At 45.8% G+C, this 26010-nt stretch overlaps 1 protein-coding gene across 3 annotated transcripts in view; it reads right to left on the bottom strand.

Annotated features, from left to right (window-relative positions):
* The window catches only part of ACBD4 (acyl-CoA binding domain containing 4), a 224830-nt gene that overhangs the window by 67286 nt on the left and 131534 nt on the right, over positions 1-26010 (bottom strand). For all 3 annotated transcript variants that reach the window (XM_069237954.1, XM_069237956.1, XM_069237955.1), the window contains exons 9-10: positions 19482-19627; positions 7802-7849 (exon numbers count right to left, since the gene is read on the bottom strand). In XM_069237954.1, coding sequence (XP_069094055.1) covers positions 7802-7849; positions 19482-19627 — 194 coding nt within the window. The remainder of the gene's footprint in view (positions 1-7801; positions 7850-19481; positions 19628-26010) is intronic.

The following is a 26010-nucleotide window of genomic DNA, read 5'->3' as shown; positions in this document are numbered from 1 at the left end:
CAAGGTGGCCCAGTTACAAACTCGAACAGCAGAATTACATAGCCGGGCAGAAGATGCGGAAAATCGATCGAGACGAAACAACCTACGTTTTGTAGGATTCCCGGAAGGCGCGGAAGAGGATAAAGCCACAGAATTTTTAGAGCAATGGATCAAAAGCTGGATGCCAGACCAATCTCTTTCACCTTGGTTTGCAGTGGAACGTGCGCACAGGGCCCTTGGTCCTCGCCCCCCTCCGGGCGGTCCAAAACGGCCGATGATTGCCCGAATCCTCAACTTTAGAGATCGTGACAATATCCTCAAAGAGGCGAGGCGCTCTGAAAATCTTCAGTGGGACAACTACAAAATCTTAGTATTTCCAGACTATACCCGGGAGGTCCAGGTCTGCCGCCGCTCATATGAGCAAGTGAAAGAAAAACTTAGGGCGATGCAGCTTTCGTGCATGCTCCTTTTTCCTGCGAGACTCAAAGTTATTATGGCAGACAAGGCGTACTTCTTCGATTCCCCGGAAGAGGCATGGGACTGGCTGACTGAGGAGGGCGTCGGGGCTCGGAGGGGCCCGGCGGCGCGAAAAGGGGAGCCCTTAGGGGGGAACCCCCCCCGCTGGTGGGCCCTGGCGGGGTCGTAAACGTACTAGGTATCGAAGAGGAAGACGAGGACACTTGGACACTTCTGTGAACGGAGAGGCGGTGGGAGAGGCTGGCCCACAAATGGGAGGGTTGCCCGTTGAGTCTCCGACGGGACAGATTCAGGCGCAGGCCGAGGAGGAGGGCCGTCTGAGTCAATCCCCAGCGCTTGGCTGACGTGTTCCATGGAGCCCCGAATGGAGCGAATGGGGAGGTTTGGAGAGTCTGGTCCACCTTGAAGAAACCCGTGATGGGCTACAGCGGGGATACAGGCTCCCCTCAAGTACTGTAAAATATGGCTTGACTTCTAGTGAATAATTGTAAATGATCCGTCTTAATGGAGGGGTCCATCGCTCCACTCCTATGGCAGTCCTTATGGCTGTCTTGTTTTGGTTGACGGTTAGGGCGACAGATGCTTCCTGGGTGGGAGTATGGGGTGGGGGGCGGTTTTGGGGGAGGAAGGTTAAGTTAGGGTTAGATAGATGTATTTTGAGTATTGCGTTATTAAGTTTTAATTGGTCATTCCTTAGCCCACTGACTGGCATCCAAAGCTGTAAGACTCCTACGCAACCCACGTCTGGTCCACATTGACACAAATCATTTCTTGGAATGTGAACGGGCTGCTAGATAAGATCAAGAGATCTGCAGTAATTAACACTCTCCGTAGATATTCCCCATTGGTAGCCCTATTGCAGGAAACACACCTCATGGGAACTAAATGCCCTATGTTGGCCCGAGGGGGATTTGATAGGGTCTATCACGCAGGCTTCTCTAGGGGATCAAGAGGGGTAGGTATCCTGCTTCATCGCTCACTGCCCATGGTGGTAACATCTACGAGATCCGATCCACAAGGCAGATTCATAGTAGTCTCAGGACTACTTCGTGGCGTGACATTGAATCTTGTATGCGTATATGCCCCCCCAGCGGGATTTGACACCTTCTTATGTTCACTTCGACATGTGGTGGCGGGACTCCCCCAAGGAATCACAATAGTAGGAGGAGACTTTAATGCGGTTCTAGACCCTAGATTAGATGTGTCAGGAGATGTCACAGCGGGCAGGTCGGCCCGAGCCACAGGCCTTAAGAGTTGGGCAGACAGCCTAGGCCTATGTGAAGTGTGAAGAACTTGGCACCCTATGGAGCGTCAATATACGCACACGTCTGCTGCCCATCAGACACACTCTAGAATTGATCTAATATTAATGCCGGCCATGGACTTCTCCGGTGTCACGGGAGCAGAGATACTGTCCCGTGGGGTGTCGGATCACGCACCGGTGCGAGTCCGACTGGGCGGAGTAGACCTCACCAAGCGCCCGGTATGGCGCCTAAATGCTTGGCTCTTGCAAGATGAAGATTGTGTCCTCGAGATTAGAGATCGTCTCACGCAGTACTTTGAACTGAATGTGGGAACAGTCCAGTCGTCAGGCACGCTATGGGCTGCCTACAAGGCTACCTTGAGAGGGCAGGCTAAGTGCCTCTTGCGAGCACGTGAGCGCATTCGTGAGTCACGTGTGTCCGAGTTAGAAGCGGTAGCGTTAAAACTGGAACGCCAGCAAGCAGTCTTATCCGAAATCTCCACATTGAGGCAGCTCACCAGGGTCCGAGAGGAAATTAAATACCTAACACTTGAGTCAGCGAAGCATATGTGGAGGGCATCGTCCGCCCGAATTTATGGCTGGGGGGACAAAAATGGGAAGCTCTTACACTGGTTGGCCACTCGACCCTTAGCTAACAGAATCATTCCCGAAATTAGAGATAACACAGGTACCCTTCACAAGACACCCATCGAGATTGCACAGAGTTTTGCTTCCTATTATGCATGCCTATACGCAGAACACACCCGGCCTACGGTTGAAAAAGCTTCCCCCCTCCTGAACGACATAACACTCGCCAGAGTGTCTCAGGCGACTAGGGACAGGCTGGACGAAGCACTTGACCTAGCGGAAGTAACGAGTGCGATTGCCAGTCTGGCTTCAAGCAAGACACCAGGTCCGGATGGGTTTCCTGCGGAACTGTACAAGAAATGTAGTGACATTCTGGCCCCACACTTACTTGAGATGTATAGAGAAGCCGAGCAGAAAGGTCACTTCCCCTCAGGGATTGACCTTGCTACAATAGTAGTAATCCCGAAGACCCAGCCCCCATCGCCAAATTGCTCGGCTTATCGGCCTATCTCCCTCCTCAACACTGAGATCAAGGTGCTAGCCTTGATCCTTGCCAATAGATTAAAAGAGGCAATGCCCGTCTTGGTGCACCCTGACCAATGCGGCTTCATGCCTACGCGGAGCACCAGGCACTGTATTAGGCGTCTACATTTAGCCTTAGCACACCGTAAAATCCTGTCACACACCCCTCTAGCGCTGCTCCTACTTGATTTCGAGAAGGCCTTTGATACAGTGGATTGATCCTATCTTGAACAAGTACTTATAAAAAACGGCCTTGGACCCAAGTTCCGAGGTCTTGTGGGACTGCTCTACTCTAATCCGACGGCTCAGGTCCAAGTAAACGGAGTGGTCTCAGGGGTGTTCCCGATCGGGCGTGGTACCAGACAAGGATGTCCACTATCCCCCTTACTCTTTGCATTAATAATAGAACCCCTGGCGAAGTTATTTCGAGAGGATCCTCTGATGGAAGGCTGGTCTTGGCCAGTGTGTCCAGAAGACCGTGTGGCACTTTACGCGGACGATGTCCTATTATACATAGCCAATCCGGCCAGGAGCGGTCCCCGTATCATGCAAATTCTGGATGTCTTCTCGGAGGCATCGGGTCTCGCCCTAAACCCCCAAAAATCCCTGTTGGTTCCGCTCCATCAATCTAGAGATTGTATGGACTGGCAACAAAGTATTCCAGTGCGAAGAAATAGCTTTAAATACCTGGGGGTGCATGTCACAATGCTCCCTGAATTAGCATGGGAGCTCAATGTCACACCTTTAACCAGAAGAATCAAAGACGATCTTCAACGTTGGAAGGACCTTCCTCTTAATTTGCTGGGAAGAATCGCACTCTATAAGATGATGGCCCTTCCCAGACTTCTCTACCTCCTTCAAAACTATCCTAACCCTATCCCCATGAAATGGTTTAGAGACATGGACTCGCTAGCACGCCAATTTCTATGGAGTGGTACCCGTCCCCGGCTAGCGCTTAAAACCTGTCAGAGAGATGTTAATGAAGGGGGCTTGGGAATGTCTAATGTCCATTACTACCACCTGGCGACGCAACTACTAGTGATCAACGACTGGTTGGGGGGGGGTTGGACAGATCCGGCGTACCGTCTGGAACTCCAGACATTGACCTACCCCAAGATCTTTGACGCCCTATATGGTGGTAAGATCACTCGTGAGACCCCTGGGGTGACAGGGGTGGTGCTGCAGGGATGGCGGACGGCTCAAAAGATCTCGGGATGGTGGGGACGCCTTACTCAGCAGACCCCACTGTGGCAGGGGACCTGCTTGGGCGAAGTTGTGGGTCTTGAGGGATTCCAGAAATGGGATATTATAGGCATCTCTACTCTGGGTGATGTATGGGAGGGCACGAGCATGCGTTCCTTTGAGGATCTCCAAGAAATCTTTGCACTAAATAAGACACAGTTCCACAAGTACCTCCAAGTACGACATGCCCTTCTGACGCAGGTCCAGCCAGGGAATAGCATACCCGTAAGCAGTCCTATGGAGAGGAGGGCTCTGATGGGGAATCTGGGCAGGGGAGGTGTCTCCCAGGTGTATCGCACATTAATCTCTACTACGGCCTGCTCCCTGGAGGAACTTCGTCAGAAATGGGAGGGATGGGTGGGCCCTCTTGAAGAGGAGGACTGGACTGAAGCTTTGGCAGCTCCCCACTCCCTGACTATGACGACACGTCTCCGACTAGTACAGACATATTATCTTCATACTGCTTACCTTGCACCCTCCAGATTGCACAGAGCAGGACTCCGGCCTACGGCTGATTGTCCCCGCTGTATGAGCCCTAAAGCTATGGTGTGGTCATGCTCGGTTATCAGTACATATTGGAAGATGATCTCGCGTGAGGTCTCGTTGATTCTGCAAGTAGACGTGGCGCTGACACCATTGACATCCCTATTAGGGGTTATGGGAGAATTGGGACTACGTAGAGCAGAACGTACCTGGCTGGGGGTGGCATGCCTAGTGGCCAAAAGAGACATTGTGGCGGACTGGAAAGCCACTATGGCTCCGGCCCTGACCAAATGGAGGAGGGGAATGGACTGGTGTGCCCAATGTGAAAAGCTCGTATATGAGGTTAGAGGGTGTCCGAGTAAGTATAACAAGATCTGGGGGAAGTGGGACGGAATGACATTTTAACCCCCTGGGATGCGGACCGACACTGTGGAAAGAAGAACCCTTACACACTCCACCAACTCCTTTGGAAGGAAATGAGACACATACGTGGCACGTTGGTATTGACATGTACCGTCTATCCACTCAAGGTGCTGTCTGGGGCTTTGGAGCTGACCACTGTTTGGTGCCCATTGGCGCCTTGTTACTTTATTTTTAGTATATAATTGTATTGTTTGTTTTGTATTACTTTATTTTATTGCAAAATCAATAAAAATTCGTTATAAAAAAAAATAAAAAAAACGTACACCTTCCCCATACTATTTGACAAAGAGTGTTTAAAAACAGTGGCTCTAGAAAGAACTACATGGCTCCACAGGGAGCACTGGTCAGTCATGGTCATGTCACGTCACGGAAACCCTTGTCATTCTTTGATGTCAGCAGCAAAGGATGAGCTGCCATGATTGAAGGAACAATGCCATAATCACTTACTGGTAATGTAATTTATGTGTTTGCATTTTCTGGTTACAATATTGGTTCTGAGGTTTTCAGACTGTGAAAGACAGGCACTCTATTGCTATAAGAAAATAAACTCTCAGTCCCGCTATACAAGCCTATTGTACACTTAACTCCTCCAATGACTAACAAAGCCACCCCATCGAAGTTGATCAAAGGGAAACTAATACATATTGTGGCATGAAAAAAATAGGACTAAAGATAGCAAGTAACTGAGGCATTAACTCTTCATTATTTATTTCGTCCCAGTATCTACAACACAAGGATGTGCCCAAGCAAACACTACCACCTTTTCTAACTGCAAAAATTCCCAAACTGAAATTGCAGGGCACTCAAATGAATTACTAATGAAAATGTCAAACTTGGATATGTCAAACTTATATAACAGCAGCAGAACCCTAGTATCAAATATTGTATCTGTTTTTGTGTGAGGAGATGGGTGCAGGTGTAAGTCCAACCCAGGAAAGTCCATGCTTCCTCTTTTGCGCCACTTTTGTGGGAGTGCTTGAAGGAGCACTTTTCATGGAATCATCCACTGAAGAGGGGGCATCCCCACTGGCAGGAGGGTATTTTTTCGTATCTATCATATAGGCCACACACCTTCCCTCTCTGTCCTTCAGGGTCTTTGGTGGAAAGGTACTGCAAATGCTGGTGGAAAGGAACTACAAATGTTATGGCACAAATGCTTGTGTGTAGAGTAAAGGCAATAAATACATTGCTCATATGTGTCATCCCTTCAGACTTTCTTCTGACCACAAGTAATGCAGGCCTTGAAAAGAGATTTCTTATCTCAGTCAGCCACAGTGACAGTCAGTAGCTGAAAATGTCTCTTTGGCCCAGTAAAAAGGGAGAACTTCCCTAAAATTGATTTACAGTAGTCTGAGTTAGGGCCAAGGGTAGATCAGAAAAGGTAACAAGTTGAGATCACTGAAAGGTTAGAGCAGAGCTCTGCCTGGAACTTCTTAACATACAACTTTCAGTAAAAATCTGAGCTTTGGTGGCTGGGGGAGTAGGAGTGATGGCATTTCCACCTTATTGGCTGAAACTCTGATTGTTTAAATGTGGTGGATATGGTTCTAAACAAGCACTGCTAGTCATGGTCATTGAGTGGCGACTGGATTATTTGAGGTAGATTATACAAAACACCTACACTGGCCTACACCAATACATAGTCAATAACCATGGAAGCATTCCTTCCAGTGAAGTTTGGAACTTGGCCCCCGCTGATGTCACGTTCACATTCCAAAAAGAACAGATCATGGGTTGGGATACTAGAGTTCGATGCATCTCCATACTCAGTATGGTGGAAATGGGCATATCCCATCCCGCCCTGGTCGATATACCCACATACACCTGCTGATGGCAAAGGCCATGATTGAATGTTAAAGTCACCTGCCCACAATAAAGCAAAATCTGAGCTAATGGGACAAACAAAACTTTCTGAGCTGCGCTCCAGAGCCTTAGCTTCCCTACTACGTAATGAATCGAAAATGTTATAACAAAAGTTAGTTAGTATCAAATCACGCTCTCTTTTTTTTGTTAGCCAAAATAGTTGTGCATAGGAGCCCACAGTAGACAATATTTTTACAGTGACAAATAGGTTGTTAGAAATGAGGACCTTGAGACCACCTATAGCCCTCACCCCCCTTTTGCAAAGGAGTAGCCCTCAGGAAGAGAGATGTGAAACCCTCCACATGAAAAGGATTTACACACCAGGTTTCCTGAATACAAATGATGTCCAAGCCCAAAGTGACATTAACCCATTCAGTTGGCCCCAGTTTTTTTCAGACCTCCTACCTTCCAAGTTAAAAATGTAAAAATATCCGACCAATTTATCCAAATTATCATTAGTACAAGTTCCACTATTTGAGTGGCTGCTCAAGTTAGAACTAACAACAGTACTCTTGACTACGAACTTCCCAGTGTCAGATTTCTGCCCTATCCTTCTCATGCTTGGGCAGATAGTACAACTGAGCCACCCACCACCTTCCACCCTTAGACCCCTATGGCTAAGGTCATCACTACTCCGGCCATTAGACCTCCCATCCTCTGGTCAGTCATTCTCACTTAAATCACCTAATACCTGGAATCTACTGGATAATTTCATCAGTGGGGGAAAGGAGAGGAGGCTGAGAAACTGACATCTCGGACCTCTCAGTGTATTGCCAACCCCATTTCCTGGTTTGCTTGGTGTGCGTAAGTGGCAATACTTGTGAACACTTGAAATACTTAATCTTTATGCCAGTCCCACAGTCTGCTTTTCTGGGTGGTTTGGCCACGTTTTTGGTAATGGTACAAATGCACCTGAAGCAACCATCTGTTCCACCAAAAGGAGCGCCCTCATTCCTTATCATAAAATACAACTGTTCCTACCTTTGCTTTGGTATTCCGATGTAAAGTGCATTTTCCACCTTCCCGGATCTGGAACGGAAGAATATATTCATCTACATTAATATATTGTCTGGGTGCAGTGATAGTGTAGAAGTTCACAGGATGAGATACCAAGCCCTCAAGTGTGAGATGGCTTTTATTCTATTTAAGACAAAATAAACTATAAGAGCCATGTCTATGCAGTGACACTGATAGAGACACTGTATATGAGATAGATTCTTTGCTTGGATTCAGCATCAGAGTACAGGCTACAATAAATGATTTCCAAGGTTTAAACAGAGTGAGGTGACACAGAAAATGAGTGAAGCTCTGACAGGAGAATGGAAGTAAGGATACTACAGATTAGCTCTTCAGTGACATGCAATGAGGTGTGATTATCTGTGAGGCGAGACTAGAGGTAAATCTCTCTGAGAAGAGTGAACACAGATAAGAAAGGTGAACTACATGTGAGGTGTCATAATGAGTTGATCTGTGAGGTAGCTGGCAATTAAATATTTCGAGAAGTTACTTAATGGGGGGCTATCTGGGGTCAGACTATTAGCAAGTAATATGTAGAGATGAACACGATTGCTTCTACAATCTTCTTCTGTTTAATCATATATATATGACCTTGAAGCTCCACATTACAGTACTCACTGAACTTACTTAAAAGTTTCAATTCTGCACATTCTTTGTGCATAACTGCATCACTAATTTCATCAACTACACTGCAACATTCTTAAACACTAGACTGCATCTCTACCCATCTCCCTTACAAACATAAAAGGAAGAAAACATAGCATACTGAAACAGTAAATACCAATACATTATGAAGTAGAAGAAAAACATAATTATAATATATCTACCTATATCCGAGGAACCAAAATTATCCCAGGCCTAACACATTACGCATACTTCTCATATTCTACGTCCTTTCATTCTCCAAGACTAGCACACTGTTTTTCACATCCAGAACTTTGTGGCCTAGAATACTTATTTTCACCCTTCCTCACCATGACCCAGTCTCCCACTTCTAATTTAACTTGTTTTGTTCCCTTCCTTATATTGTAGTTTCTTTAGCAGGCCTTTTGCATATCAGTCCCTAGTCTTTTCACTTGCTTACTATCAACTACTACTTGTTTTATTTCACAGAGCGATATGAGGGGCTCTTTTGTGACAGCTTCTCTTCTTTTGAACAAGTAGAAAAGTGATGCTCCAGTAACTGAGTAAGAGTCACTTGAACTGAGTGAGGAGTCAGACCAAATAGGTTTGTTCAATTCTCTTCTCCACTGTTCACTAGTGACAGCTGGATGTTTTCCATTATGAATCGACTAACCCTTTGAAAAAGGCAACTGGTCCATAGTCTGAACAGTGTTACCCTTCATGTTCAACACCAAGTTCTCTTAGAACTCACATATTGCACTGAAAATAAACTGAACATCATTTTCAGATACATTTTTTCTAGGTATTCCCTTTTCAAAGAACACCTCCTTCAAAAACATTTTAATGGTGGCAGTAGTTACCTGTTCCATAGTCTTCACCATGAACCACTTGGTATGATAACCTACTAAGGATCAAAATGAATCAATCTCTCACACCTGACCTGCCCGCTAGTCCTAGGAAATCAATGGCCAACCTCTACCATGGTTTGTCAAATATCACTACGCACTTATTGGTGGCTGTTTGATAGTCTATCTTAGGACTGCAGGCACAAGCATGATACTTCTTCACAGTGTTTTCTACTTCCTCATCCTTTCTCAGACACTAGAAAGAATGTCTCACCCTTCTTTTGGTCAAATTTCTCCCAAGATGTCCCTCATAATTATTTTTAAGTATCTTTTTCCTAAGACTTGTTGGAGTACAATATGATTACTCCTAAACAATTCGTTCCAGACTAGATTCGATTCATCCCTCACATGGAAGAACATTTGTACCCCTTTTTCCAAACTTCTACATATCTATATCCATCTCTAAATTTCTCTTGCACAATGCCCTGTCTGAATACTTTTCTCCACTCTCCCTCCTGGAGAGCTATACTACATTCAGTCAATTCCAACATGGCTTCATCATCCTATGCTAGCAATCTGGATATTCTAAATCAACGTTGTACTCTAGGAATGTTAACAACCGTATGGAGATCCTTGGAGTTGCACTACGTTCCAAGCCCCTACCACACTAAAATAAATACATCAACGGCTTGTGATCTGTCCTCACAGTAAATAGTTGCCCCCACAAGAAATACTTGAAATGTTTGATTTATTAGCAACAAACAAAGGCTTCCCTTTGAGTTACTGAATATGAAATCTGCCCTTTGCAACATCCCCGAGGCAATTCCAATAATTCTTTCTTGGCCATCAATTCTCTGCATCAGTATTCTACTCATTAACCTATTACTGGCATGAGTAGTTAAACAGGTATTTTTCCTCACATCAAATTGTCTCTGTATTGGCGCCTCCACAATGCACATCTTCAATCTGACAAACACTTCTCCACACATCATTCCACTCAAGTTTAACGTTTCTTTACTTTTATGCTCCACTACTTCAGCAAAGCTGCTGAAAAATTTAGAACAATACTCTGCTAACCTCAAAAAAGACTTCAACTATTATTTATTTTTAGGTCATGGCACCTCTTCCACTGCTGTCACAATACTTTTCTTTAGTTTAGTATGTGATCTCATGTCCCAAAATATGCTTATTTTTCCTTCGTCAACTGATATTTATCTTTCTGCATTGTTATCATGTGTTGTTTTATTCTCCTTACGACCTAAATCAAAATGTTATCATGTTCTTCTGGTGTTTTCTCTACAAGTAGTAGATAGCCTTGAAAACATAGGGGGTGATTCTCACCCTTGCGGGCGGCGGAGGCAGAGTTCCCCCCTCCAGAATACCGCACCGCGGTCATTAGACCGCTGCGGGTATTCTGGGTTTTACACTGGGCTGGCGGGCGACCAACAAAAGGCCGCCCGCCAGCCCAGTGTAAAACAACCTTCCCACGAGGACGCCGGCTCCGAATGGAGCCGGCGGAGTGGGAAGGTGCGACGGGTGCAGTGGCACCCGTCGCTAATTTCACTGTCTGCAATGCAGACAGTGAAATTCATTGTGGGGCCCTCTTACGGGGGCCCCTGCAGTGCCCATGCCATTGGCATGGGCACTGCAGGGCCCCCCAGGGGCCCCACGACACCCCATACCGCCATCCTGTTCCTGGCGGGCGAACCGCCAGGAACAGGATGGCGGTATGGGGTGTCTGAATCCCCATGGCGGTGCAGCGAGCTGCGCTGCCATGGAGGATTCAGAAGGGCAGCGGAAAACCGGCGGGAGACCCTGCGGGGCACCGCCAGCCTGTTGGCGGTGCCCCCGTCATTTTAGCCCTGGCGGTCGTCGACCGCCAGGGTTAGAATGACCCCCATAGTTATTTATTCATTCATTCAAATACCTTCTTCATCATTCATTGAAGAATGGCTTAAGTTGATGCTAGCCCAAAACCTCCAAAATTAGAATGTCCCTAGCGGTCTCACAGGGGATGCAACAGTACTGGATTCCTCATGCGAGTTGATTCGGTGGTGCACCGAAGGCATAACTAGAACAATGAACACATTTTCACCCCCCCCCCCCACACTTAAAATTTCCAATGTATTTCGCAGTGGTTATCTGTCCAGCCATATCATTTTGTTTAGTACACATAAGTCAATGCAGACCTTAATCTTTGCCCCTTCCTTAGGTGACACCATTATTGGCACAAACCGTTCCGATGATTCTATCAGCTCTATTATTCTCCCAGGCAACAGCTTATCCCACTACTCTTGCAATGGTTCCCTCATTAGATGTAGAATCAGTCTAATTTTGTGCACTACTAGCACTGAAAATCTACTCAGAAGTCCTAGTTTCTATGAAAACACTTCAGGAAACATGCTAACCAATTTTTCTTCTGAGACTTAATTTACAACTGAGCTAGTGCCATCACTGTCTTCTTCCGCTGTCATTGCTGATTCATCAGCATTGAGGTTTATTACGATACCCAAGTCTTTCTGATGCATCCGTTGCCATTTGAATCCACTCTCTATGATATAGACGTTTTCTAGTACACTATCTGCTTGAACAGTATTTTCATCCACTTCATACCTATGGTGGCAATTCTTTGTCCACCTTAGCCCAGAGCCCCACCAAATCTGACTGGCTGAATTGACTTTTGTTTTGAGTTTGTCATCAATTGTATTCAACAAAGAATCTAAAGTTCCACAGCCTGCCAGTACTTTTACCCTCATACCGCCTTTTTCCACCACACAATGTGGTTTCTCAGGGTTGTTGGTGCTCCTTTTTTTATACTAGAGTCCATTGCCTTCTGGATCATTTCACGTTTTTCTTATATATGTTGAACTTCTGTTTTGCACGTTGAACTATTTGACAACTATCCCTTCTTCTCTTATCACAATGAACTTGCCATTTCTGACCCCACAGGAAAGTCAGTTTCTTTAAGCCATAGAGCTGCATGTTTTAAACCCCCTTACTATTTGATTTTAATTGGATCTTCTCATGTTTATCTTCTTGCTGTGGACCCATCGTCCGATCTAGTCTCTAATCAAAGACTCATATACTTCTCCAAATGTACGCGATATTGATAATCCTCTTAAGGCGGTCACATAGCTTATTACATTTTCTTGCTTTCTTCAAAACAATTTAATGCTGCTCAAATACTACTTCGACTTTCAGTGTGAAATGTCCTTTTGACATCTGAAGTGACATATGACAGAAGTTATTTGGTTGGGATTCTCCCATTCCTAGTGAACTTTCTGGAAATTCATCGTACCTTCTTCTGCCTCCTATGTCCAAATGATGTAAAAGTATAGCTTGCTTCCCTACGGGGCCACTTTTATCATCCCCAATGGCTAACATGTATGTTGGGAATAGCTCCTTCCACTGCTTCCAGAAATAGGTCGTGGTGCTATTCCCTGTTCTGCCAAACTGCGTACATTAACAAACCAAAAACACCAGGCAACTCTATAGCATACTAGAACAATCACCTATCTAAATAATCTGCAATAACTAACTACCACAATAAGCTAAAATAATGACATGCGGTGTTTGTGCATGTTGGGAATTCTTTTTTCCTTTCTGAAGTCCTCTTTCGGATATAGTTTCTGGGTAACCCAGCAAGAAAATAAGTCTTATAACAAGTCTCACGCTTCAGTGTACTCCCAGCACTTGTTCTTGCATGATTTTCATGTTCGTGTCCTGTAATGGTTTTCTGGGTTTTTTTCTGACCACTTGCTACAGTCTAAAACATGTTTTTCTTAAACGTTTTTCTTCAGCAAACTGGCTCACACTAGTTGTTTATTAATTAACAGGCCACTCAGCCTCAGGAGTCGGGGACCTTTTGCCAGCGCACTGCTCTAGAGAGTGTTTTTCTCCAGCGTCCTGGCACGCTTTTGTTGACAGAAGCATTAGCCTTCAGCGTGCTGGCTCGTGACTGCTGATTGAAAATTCTGTGGAGCTAGTGGTCTTGCTAGCTGCTCAAAAGAGAACGTTTCCTACAGCGCTCGCCCTTGTTTAGTGATTGAAGATTCAGTGCAGCACACGTGCCCCCTAGTGGTCTTGCGAAACCTCGCACATGTACAATGCTGTTTTCATTCGGGACAGGTCAACCCTGGTGGTGGCCCTTTACCAGTTGCCTTGTGCCTCTCACAGCTTGTTACTTTTTGTTCATTATATAAAGTGTTAGCAGCTTTAGCTTCAAGGGGATCACTTACATTTGAATAAGGTTAAAATAGTTTAGCTCTGTTGCAATCGTCGTTGTTTCGAAAGCTTCTTTAGTTCTGTTTCTTCAAGTGTACTTACCCACTTGTTTTCATTCGTAGTGAAGGTCATGGTCATTCCTGTCCCCTGCTCATGGTGAGTTGAAATGTACCCTCAAAAATATGGTGAAAAGAACACCAATTCTTCTAAAACATTCTAGTTCAGTTCCAGTTTATTCATAAATATATGACCCCTCAGTTCTACATTGTAGCTCTAAAATGAACTCTCTCAGAATTTCCATTCCCCACATTCTTTATGCATACCTGCACCACAAAACTCCCCAACTATATCATGGCATTCTTAAAACACCAGACAACAATTCTACACCATCCTGTCAAGTAAGAAGCAGATGCGATTTTTTTGTGACTAGCGCTATATGAACAAGTTACTTACCTTCGGTAACGCCTTATCTGGTAGAGACATATTCTAGTTGCAAACGCATTACCTTAGAATTTCCCCCAGGTGTCACGCTGGATCCAGAGATTTTTCTCGAGCAGTACCCTGTGTGCCGTTAGTTGGTGTCGGTTGGATCCACGTCCATGTTGTGAGCACCTGACATGACGTGGCAGGTCGTATATTGGCATCATCCTGGTGCACTGATGTCAGTTTCTTTTCATGACTTTCCACACCTGAAAAGCAGAGCCATGAAGAACACTGACCACTGGTGTGTCAAAACTAGGGCCCTTAAAGGGAAGTTTCTGTCCCTAGAAATCAGTTTGCAGAAAGGGGAGGATGGGTGGGTCGGTAAGCAATCTGCAGCTAGAATATGTTTTTACCAGATAATACGTTACCAAAGGTAAGCAACTGATAGAGACTTCGAATTGCAGACTCCTTACCTTAGACTAGATACCCAGGCAATTCCATCACCGGAGGAAGGTCTGTGAACCAAAATCATACAATGAAGTCCTGCAGGACCCAACGGGCAAAGTACCTCTTCCCTCCAGACCTGACTTTTCAGGCAGTAGAGTTTGGCGAACGGGTGCGAGGATGCCCAGGTTGCCACCTGACAGATTTCGAAGACTGGTACTCTGCAGGCTAATGCAGTGGTTGCAGCTGTTGCTCCGGTAGAATGAGCATGCAAACCCTCAGGGGGTTGCTTTTTAGCCACTGCATAGCACATTTTGATGCAGAGAACGACCCATCTGGAGATGGTTCTCTTCTGCACTGCCTGACCTTTCTTCGCACCCACATAACGAATAGAGTTGATCATTAACTTGGAACTCTTTGGTACAGTCAAGGTAGAAGGTCAACGCTCTTTGTGGGACCGGGTGGTGGTGTCTCTCCTCTTCCTTATAAGGATGTGGGAGGGTGTAAAATGTAGGCAAGGTAATGGATTGGCCTACATTCAAGGGCGTGACAACTTTTGGCTAAAAGGTCTGTGCACCGTGCCACAAATTTATTCCAACAGACATACACCATTTTGGTAGAGGGACACCTCGCTGCCAAGATAACGTTACAAACTTTGGGCAAAAGGTCAAAAGCTGTCAACTGTCACTGCTCAATCTTGCAAGAAGGTGGAGACTGGACAGGTTTGGGTGGAGAACCCTCCCCTGCTGCTGCAACAGAAGATCCTCCAGATGGGGCAGTATGATTGGAGGATCGATGGCCATGCACAACAGCTAAGTATACCAGACTCTTCAGGCCCAGTCCGGAGCCACAAAAATGTCTTGGGCCCAGTTGTTCTTGATCTTCTTGAGAACTCTGGGCAGAAATGGTATCAGTCGAAAGGCGTACAGGAGGCCTGAGCTACACAAGCAATGAAAAGCATTGCACGCGAGCGCCACCTTGGGAACTCCAACATGCTGACATGATGCGTCTGACGTTCAGAGAGCCCGCCAGCTGGCGAACCACCAGGAAAATGCCATGATGTTCCAGCCATGTCCAAAGGCACAGAGCATCCTGACATAGGGTTCGCGACCCCACCCTGCCCTGCTTCTTGCAGTACCACATGGCTTTCTTTTAAAAGAGGGAACAAACGCTTTCAGTGACAGTCTGATCACCAGGAGCTGCAAACGGTTGATGTGGAGTCCGGACTCTGCCGATGACTAGATGTCTCTCATCTCCGCCTCTCCAAGGTTGCCACCCCATCCCAGGAGTGACGCATCAGTTCCTACTGCCAGATCTGGTTGGGGAAGGAAGTGGGATCTGCCTCTGACCCAATCGCGGTTCGTTAGCCACCATTGCAGATCTTGTGCAGTTCCCTCCGAGATCGGGATCATGTTGAAGAGATTCCCCTGATGCTGCGCCCACTGGAACTTCAGGTCCCACTGCAGAGCCCACATATGCCATCTGGCATGATTCACCAGCAGGATGCAGGAGGCCATGAGGCCCAGCAGCCTCTGAGTCATTCTCACTGAAATCCAGGATATAGGCTGAAACACCGGTATCATAGCCTGGATATACTGGCCTTGCCGCTCGGGAGGATAAGCCTGAAACTGCACTGTGTCCAGAACAGCTCCATTGAAAGAGAGCATCTGAAACTGAGTTAGGTGTGACTTTGGCATCCTTATAGTGAACCCCAGCGAATACAGTAGGTCCGCCATAGTCCGAAGGTGGGAGACGACAGCCTGGGACGAGCCCGCCTTCAACAGCCAGCCGCTGAGGTAGGGGAAGACCAAAACCCCTGAGCTGCACAGATAAGCTGCGACCATTGACATCACCTTGGTGAACACATGAAAAGCACTGGTAAGTCCAAAGGACAGCACGGTGAACTGAAAATGCTTGTGACACACCGCAAACTGCAAGTAACATGTGTGGGCAGACAGAACGGGGATATGAAAATAAGCGAGGCTAGTGGACCTCACGTCACCGGCCACACAGGGGCTAGGCATCATGAGCAGCACTGAGGCTGGAGGGCAACGGACGTGGTGTGGCGCCTCTTCCATAGCTACAAAAGGGGCGAAAATCAGACTGAAGGGGACAAGGGGCAGCTGCGACGCCCAAAGACCTGGCTGTAGCACGAGAATCCTTGAAGCGCTTGAACGCCAAGTCTGCTTTGTCTCCGAAGAGATTAGTGCCATCAAAAGGCACGTCCATATGGTTATAATGGACATCCATCGACAAGCCAGACATCCTCAACCACGCATGGTGCCTCAAGGTCACCTTTGATGCAATTGCTCTGCTCAGTGAGGTGGTCGTGTTCAGCCCACATCTGATTCTGAACTTCGCTGGTCATCCATCAGCAACAGCTTGGGAGAGAATGGCCTGGGCTTCCTCTGGAACCTGTAGCAGCACTTGCAAAACTGTGTCCCATAGAGTATGGGTATAAAGGCCCAAAAAGAATGCAGTGTTACGGACCAAAATTCCACGATGGAGGAAGAAAACATCTTCTCCCCAAGTTGGTCTAGCCTCTTGGATTACCTATCCGGTGGTGCGGAAGGGACTGCACCCTGGGATGTAGAAGCTTGGATAACCAAGCTCTCAGGGGTGGGGTGTTGCGTCAGGAACGCTGGGTCATTTGAAGCAGGCGATTGGCCTGTTTACAGGAGCCCCTGTGCTGCGTTTGGACTAGGTACCCAGCTTTATAAAAGGGCAAAAGGGGTTTAGAGGATGAATCCCCAGGCTAAAACACCTTTGTCAGGAGGTTAATCCTGACTGCCAATGAAGATAGCTCGAGGCCCAGGACCTCGGTCCCTCTTCGCACCACCATTGAATAGGACGCCCCCTCCTCCGTAGCCACGCTAGGGGGAGAAAGCATGCCAGTGCCAGGCAAGTATCCAGACCACTGGCCTCATCCAGGTCCATCTACCAGTCTGTAGGGTCTTGAAGCTGGTATTCTAAAGGGTCCAGTGACCCAACCCATCCCTCACTGTACCCCAAACCATAAGAATAAAGGTCTGGATCCGACATTGGGGGGCAAGACCCCTGCAGAAATCGGCGTTGCACAATGCTGATCTGGCTTCATGCAGGAACAGATGTTCGGGAAGGTCGAGGTGGTAAGACCGATGCCGGTTTGGATCCAGGAACAGATCCATGGGTGCCCCCTGGAGCCAAGACATAAGCCGCTGGTGCAGAACCCATGGGGGCCCCTGCTGACCCTGTGGGGTCTGAAGGCGCTACAGTAGAGTCAGACTGCCCAAAGATGAGGCGCATGGCCTCATAAAACTCTAAGTTGGGCTGAGTTTACTCCAGCTACCAGAAACTCAGGGAGGCGCGGAGCCAACCTAGTCGCAGGGTCCAAGGCCAGAGGCCTAGAGCGACGATACTCCCTTTCCCTCGCCTCATCAGCCGATGGACGGGTGAAGTCAAAGAACACTTGCTCTTCTTTGACTTCTTCTTGTGCCTGGACTTACCAAACTGTCCCAAGCACTTGAAGTGGGACAAAGATGAAGTGGGACCTTCCTCTTGTCCGAGACCGGGAGCGAAGCAAAGCCAAGTTGGGCCGCAAGGAGCTTTAGGGACTACTCACTCAAAGCTTTCAGATACATGGCCTGGCACTCGGAGCACAACTTTGTTTCGTGGTCGTGCTCCAGACACCACAAGCACATGAGGTGCAGATCAGTCATGGACCTCACCCGATGGCAGGATCCACAGGGCTTGAACCCGGTCTTATGTGAAGACATCCTTGACACACCTGGAGTGAAGACACTGAAAAATCTTGAACCAAAAGTAAAAAAAAGACCAGTCAAAAAGTGACTGAGGTGTAGCTCTTCTTCAGATCAGCGCTGGCTGGCGCGGAAAGAAAAGAACTGACATAAAAGCACCAGGGTGGTGCCTACATAGGAGCCGCGATATAATGTCCGGCGTAAATGACGCTGACGACGGATGTGGAGCTGACCAACGCTACCTGATGGCGTGCAAGGGTACTGCTCGAGAATAATCTCCGGATCCAGATTGACGCCTGGGGGAAATTCTAAGATAAGGAATCAGCAACTAGAAGTCTCTATCCGAGAAATATAATTATGTATTTCTCCAGCCAGGTGATGAAGGTATGGGGAATCTAATATAGTGAAATAGTCCAGCATTCAATGTGGAATCAACCAATGGGGTCACAGACATGTCTTTTGTACCGATGAATGGGGCAACTCAATTGTGCTGTGAAATAAAAGGTATTCAACACTGCATTTAAGTCTTTATCCAAAATAGCAATGAAGATGTAATGGGGTGCCGCATTTAATTGAGATCAGTAAAATCATTGAACACTTAAGTTCAAAAAGCCTCTATCTAAGAGTTTATTAGACAATCAAAAAAGGAAGTTGACTGTGACAGGAAATACTTCTGGATAAAGTATATTTGGTACAAACAGGAGTAAAGAAGCAGTTAATGAAGGTGGATGAGACTTAGAAGAGAACAGACATGAACGTTAACAATGCTGCAAAGAAGGCTCATTCTTCAAGTATTCCTTATATGAAGAAGAGAAGCTCGGAGATTAAGGAATCTAATTTTAACCTCTTTCCTGCCAGACGACCTACAGAACCAACCCAACTAGGGGGTCCACTCTTACAAGAGTGACGGAGTACCTATCCTCCAGACTCTAAATCACACCCGAGGTCTGAAATGGCATCCTTAAGTTTCAGAGCCAAAAAATAAATCTGGTGGTATTGAGATCATAGCATTCTCTCAACTGTCCATCTGCTCCAAAAAGTGATTCAAGTCAGTTATGACAACGATTTTGGTTACAGCTGAGGTACAAAACTTCACTGGGGCCTTTCAATATATTTGGTGAAAATTTAGATAAGGCTGGAGCTGATAAGTCATAAGTGTCCTTTAAAGGACAGAATCTAAGATATCTGCTATCTCTGGGCAGTGAGGCATTGTCATGGCGCAGCAGTACACAAAACAGTCTGGGACATAAAGCAGCGAACAACACTATTTCTGCTAAAACGTGGCTGAGGTAGGTATCCAGTGAGTCTATGTAGTATCTATCCAGTCAATATTATTGAATGCTGTACCTTTGTTGCAACCAGTGCTTCCAGGTGGCTGAGCCTAAGTTGGAGGGTTTGCATATCTTCCTGCAACCTGCAAACGGCAGAAGTCACATGAACAGTCATCTCTGTGTGTACTTTTTCTCTCTCGCTGTTCCTCCCACATGGTAGCTCTACAATGAGAAAGCAGCATGACACTTTAAGTTAGTAGAACACAATACTGAGATATGGGAAAAAACAGAACTATAATAAGGTACAAACAACTCTGTCCTATCTCTATGTTCTATCTATATGTATAATCTATATTAGCTGTTAAAACAGTATAAAACCACTCAAAGGCTAGGAAAGCCACATATAACTACATACCTGTAACAGAAGTAGGTGTTAGAACTATGAAATAACATAGGTCTATGAGGTACCATCTCTCCTGCAAGCCATTCTTCATGTTTTACTTCTATGATTTTCCTACACGAGGTGAGCACTGAATCCTTGGTGACGTACTCATTAAAGTTACGTAAAACTGTTGTACAAGTGCTCTGGATTACTTATTCCAGACTACCAAACAACAACAAAGTTTGAAGGAAACCTTGAATTAATCTCAGCTACTGTTAACTGCTCCAGCAGCATTTGAGGACATAATTATTTTGTACACAGCGCCTATCTTAAAGGACAGAAGCTATCAGTCTTGATCCTTCTCCTATAGGAACAGTCCAGCCAAAGTGCCAAGCAAGGTCCCATCCAGAATGGCACCTCTTCAGTAAAGAGACACATGGCACAGTGAGCACAGGACGCACAATGGATTACGCCTCGCACTAAGGACATCCACCAGGGTTTAAAATTCTGAGATTTATTCAAGCATTTTGCATTATATGACATTACCGTGCATGCCTTTACCACAAAGATACCTTTGACATGCATGGGAACTTATATATATGGAAAATGTCACTTACCTAGTGTACATCTGTTCGTGACATGAGACGCTGCATATTCACATGCTTTGCACATCCCGCCATCTAGTGTTGGGCTCGGAGTGTTACAAGTTGTTTTCTTCGAAGAAGTCTTTTCGAGTCACGAGATCGAGGGACTCCTCCCATTTCGGCTCCATTGCGCATGGGCGTCGACTCCATCTTAGATTGTTTTCCCCGCAGAGGGTGAGGTAGGAGTTGTGTATTACTGTAATAGTGCCCATGCAATGGAGTAAACATGTATGTACATAATGTAGTTTAAGGTGATATATTTACAAATTTACAAATGTTCAAGATCAACTTCGAAACGGCTACAGGCTCCCGGGGAGGCGGGTGGGCGCATGTGAATCTGCAGCGTCTCATGCCACGAACAGATGTACACTAGGTAAGTGACATTTTCCGTTCAATGGCATGTGTAGCTGCAGATATACATGCTTTGCATAGACTAGTAAGCAGTTATCTCCCCAAAAGCAGTGGCTCAGCCTGTAGGAGTTGAAGTTGTTTGAAACAAAGTTCTTAGTACTGCCTGGCCTACTGTGGCTTGTTGTGCTGTTAACACATCCACACAATAGTGCTTGGTAAACGTATGAGGCGTAGACCATGTGGCTGCCTTACATATCTCAGTCATTGGAATGTTTCCTAAAAAGGCCATGGTAGCACACTTTTTTCTAGTTGAGTGTGCCTTTGGTGTAATAGGCAGTTGTCTCTTTGCTTTGAGATAACAGGTTTGAATGCATTTAACTATCCATCTAGCAATGCCTTGTTTGGAAATTGGATTTCCTGAATGAGGTTTTTGGAAAGCAACAAATAATTGTTTTGTTTTCCGAATTTGTTTGGTTCTGTCAATGTAGTACATTAACGCTCTTTTGATGTCTAACGTATGTAGTGCTCTCTCAGCTACAGAATCTGGTTGTGGGGAGAACACTGGTAGTTCTACTGTTTGATTCAAGTGGAACGGTGATATGACTTTTGGTAAGAATTTTGGATTTGTTCGAAGAACTACTTTATGCTTGTGTATTTGAATAAATGGTTCTTGTATGGTAAATGCTGGGATTTCACTTACTCTTCTTAGAGATGTGATGGCAATTAGAAATGCAACTTTCCAAGATAAATATTGCATTTCACATGAGTGCATGGGCTCAAAAGGTGGTCCCATGAGTCGTGTTAAGACAATGTTGAGGTTCTATGAAGGGACTGGTGGTGTTCTTGATGCTATAATTCTTTTTAGGCCTTCCATAAAGGCTTTAATGACTGGTATCCTAAACAATGAAGTTGAGTGTGTAATTTGCAGGTAAGCTGAAATTGCGGTAAGATGTATCTTAATGGATGAAAAAGGTAGTTTTGACTTTTGCAGATGTAGCAAGTAACTTACGATGTCTTTAGCAGATGCATGTAAAGGTTGAATGTGATTATTATGGCAATAATAAACAAACCTTTTCCACTTATTTGCATAGCAATGTCTAGTGGTTGGTTTCCTAGCTTGTTTTATGACTTCCATACATTCTTGTGTAAGGTCTAAGTGTCTGAACTCTAAGACCTCAGGAGCCAAATTGCTAGATTCAGCGATGCTGGATTGGGGTGTCTGATCTGTTGATTGTGTTGAGTTAATAGATCTGGTCTGTTTGGTAGTTTGACATGAGGTACTACTGAGAGGTCTAGTAGTGTTGTGTACCAAGGTTGTCTTGCTCAAGTTGGTGCTATGAGTATGAGTTTGTTTTGACTCAACTTGTTTACTAGATATGGAAGGAGTGGGAGAGGGGGAAAAGCGTATGCAAATATCCCTGACCAACTCATCCATAATGCATTGCCCAGAGACTGATCTTGTGGGTCCTGGATGCGAAGCTTTGGCATTTTGCGTTTTCTTTTGTTGCAAATAGGTCTATTTGTGGTGTCCCCCAATTTTGGAAGTAAGTCTGTAGTACTTGGGTGTGAATCTCCCATTCGTGGATTTGTTGGTGATCCCGAGAGAGATTGTCTGCTAATTGATTCTGAATTCCTGGAATAAACTGTGCTAATAGGCGAATGTGGTTGTGTATCGCCCAATGCCATATTTTCTGTGTCAGGAGACACAACTGTGTTGAGTGTGTCCCTCCCTGTTTGTTTAGGTAATACATCGTTGTCATGTTGTCTGTTTTGACAAACATGTGTTTGTGGCTTATTATTGGTTAAAAAGCTTTTAACGCTAGAAATACTGCCAATAGTTCTAGGTGATTTATGTGAAACTGTTTTTGCTGAGTGTTCCATTGTCCCTGAATGCTGTGTTGATTGAGGTGTGCTCCCCACCCTATCATGGAGGCATCTGTAGTTATTACGAATTGAGGCACTGGGTCTTGAAAAGGCCGCCCTTAGTTTAAATTTATATTGTTCCACCATTGAAGCGAGGTGTATGTTTGGCGGTCTATCAACACTAGATCTAGAAGTTGACCCTGTGCCTGTGACCATTGTGATGCTAGGCACTGTTGTAAGGGCTGCATGTGCAATCTTGCATTTGGGACAATGGCTATGCATGAGGACATCATGCCTAGTAGTTTCATTACTATTTTGACTTGTATCCTTTGGTTTGGATATATGACCTGTATTACATTGTGAAATGCTTGTACTCTTTGTGGACTTGGTGTGGCAATCGCTCTTGCTGTGTCGATTGTTGCCCCTAAGTATTGCTGTGTCTGACATGGCTGAAGGTGTGACTTTGTGTAGTTGATTGAAAAACCTAGTTTTTGTAGGGTTTCTACGACGTACTTTGTGTGTTGTGAACACCGTTCTAGTGTGTTGGTTTTGATTAACCAATCGTCTAGGTACGGGAACACATGTATTTGCTGCATTCTGATATGCGCAGCTACTACTGCCAGGCATTTTGTAAAGACTCTTGGCGCAGTAGTTATTCCGAATGGCAACACTTTGAATTGGTAGTGTACCCTTTAGAATACAAATCTTAGGTACTTTCTGTGTGAAGGATGTATTGGTATGTGGAAATATGCATCCTTTAGGTCTAGTGTTGTCATGTAGTCTTGTTGTATGAGCAGTGGGATTACGTCTTGTAATGTCACCATGTGAAAGTGGTCTGATTTGATGTAGGTATTTAATGTTCTTAGATCTAATATAGGTCTTAGGGGGTTATTCTAACTTTGGAGGAGGTGTTAATCTGTCCCAAAAGTGACGGAAAAGTGACGGATTTACCACCAGCCGTATTACGAGTCCATTATATCCTATGGAACTCGTAATACGGCTGGTGGTATATCCGTCACTTTACCGTCACTTTTGGGACGGATTAACACTCCTCCAAAGTTAGAATAACCCCCTTAGTGTTTTGTTCTTTTTGGGTATGAGAAAGTACAGAGAGTAAACTCCTGTTCCTTTCTGTTGTATTGGTACTAATTCTATTGCTCCTTTCTGTAGCAATGCCTGGACCTCTAGTCCTAGAAGATCCATGTGTTGTTTTGACATATTGTGTGTTTTCGGTGGGACGTTTGGAGGGAATTTGAGAAATTCTATGCAATAACCATGCTGGATAATTGCCAGTACCCAAGTGTCTGTTGTTATCTCCTCCCAATGTTTGTAAAAATTGCTTAGTCTCCCCCCCACAGGTGTTATGTGTTGGGGATGTGTGACTTGGAAGTCACTGCTTGTTTTGAGGAGTTTTGGGGCTTTGGAACTTCCCTCTATTCTTTTGGAATTGTCCCCCTCTATATTGCCCCCGAAAACTTCCCCACTGATATTGGCTTTGATAAGTGGGCCTTGCTTGTGAGGTTGTGGCTTCTGTAGGTTGACCTCGAAACCCCCCCCTAAATTGTGTCTTGCGAAATGTGCCTCTGCTCTGTGGGGAGTAGAGTGCGCCCATGGCTTTTGCCGTATCAGTGCCTTTTTTAAGTTTCTCAATAGCAGTGTCCACCTCCGGCCCAAACAACTGCTGTTCATTAAAAGGCATATTCAGCACAGCTTGTTGTATTTCCGGCTTGAATCCTGACGTACGCAACCATGCGTGTCTCCTTATTGTTACTGCAGTATTTACTGTCCTTGCAGCTGTATCTGCTGCATCCATTGCTGATCGTATCTGATTATTTGAGATACTTTGTCCTTCCTCCACCACTTGTTGTGCCCTTTTCTGGAACTCTTTGGGTAAGTGTTCTATGAAATGCTGCATTTCGTCCCAATGAGCTCTATCGTATCTTGCCAGAAGTGCTTGTGAGTTGGCAATGCGCCATTGGTTTGCTGCTTGTGCTGCAACCCTTTTCCCTGCAGCGTCGAATTTGTGACTCTCCTTGTCTGGAGGTGGAGCGTCTCCCGAGGTGTGAGAGTTTGCTCTCTTGCGAGCTGCCCCGACAACCACAGAGTCTGGTGTTAATTGCTGCGTAATATAAACAGGGTCTGTTAGCGGTGGCTTGTACTTTTTCTCCACCCTTGGAGTTATTGCCCTGCCTTTCACAGGATCCTAAAAATACTTGTTTGGAGTGTTTTAGCATTCCAGGGAGCATAGGTAAGCTTTGGTATTGGCTATGAGTGGAGGATAGTGTATTGAACAAAAAGTCATTCTCAATCGGTTCTGCATGCAAGGTGACGTTATGAAAAGCAGCTGCCCTTGAGACCTTGAGTAGGATGTACTGTCTTCAGGTGGCGACGGTCTCGCAGGGTAACAGTCTGGGCTGTTATCTGACACCGGAGCATCATAAAGGTCCCATGCGTCGGGATCATCTTGACTCATTGCAGTATGAGTCGGGGATTGCATCAGTGGTGGAGTGGCTACCGGTGATGTGTGCATTGATGGTGGTGGAGATGGTGGCAGAGTTGTTTGTCTTGCCACCTTTGCCTGTGGCTGCTTGTCCTTTTCTTGAAAGGCAAGTCTTCTTTTCATTTTAATTATGGGAAGAGTGCTTATCTTCCCTGTGTCCTTTTGAATGTGGAGCCTCCTTTGAGTGTAGTCTGGTTCCATTGATTCAAGTTCTTGTCCGAACTTATGTCCTTGCATTTGGGAGGACAACCCCTGTTCCTCTGTGTAGGAACCTGTTTTCGGTTCCGAGGCTGGATGTTTCGGAATCGAAACCTTTTCGGTCGCCTTTTTGGGCTCCGACGAAACCTTCTTTATTTTCGGCGTCGTGGTGTCTCGGTGCCGACCCATTTCGGTGCCACTGTCTCGGTGCCGAACTTGCTCGGAGCCGCTGTCTCGGGCCCGAGATTGCTGTGTGCCGGTATCTCGACCGGAGTCTGATGACTTCGACACAAGCGTGCCCTTTTTCGGTGCCGATGATCGGTCACCTATTTTTCGGGTTAAGCCATGGCCTGTTGGCGGTGGTGTCCCCTGGGCTTTTGTGGTCTTCTCGTGAGCTTTATGTTTCGACATCTTACTCACGGTTTTCAGCGTTTCTTCGGGATCAAGCTCGTCTGAGTCCGACTCCTGAATGGAGAAGGTTTCTTCTTCCTCCTCGAAACGCCCTTGTCCTGTCGGCGCCGACGCCATCTGCAGTCTTCTCGCTCTTCGGTCTCTTAATGTCTTCCTCGACCAAAACGCTCGACAGGCTTCACAAGTATCTTCCTTGTGCTCTGGAGACAAACACAAGTTACAGACCAGATGCTGATCTGTATACGGATACTTGTTG

Source organism: Pleurodeles waltl, chromosome 6, assembly GCF_031143425.1.
Source record: "Pleurodeles waltl isolate 20211129_DDA chromosome 6, aPleWal1.hap1.20221129, whole genome shotgun sequence".
NCBI classification, from domain to species: Eukaryota; Metazoa; Chordata; class Amphibia; order Caudata; family Salamandridae; genus Pleurodeles; species Pleurodeles waltl.
Note: the sequence above shows the minus strand (reverse complement) of the source record. Positions and strands in the feature narration are given on the sequence as shown.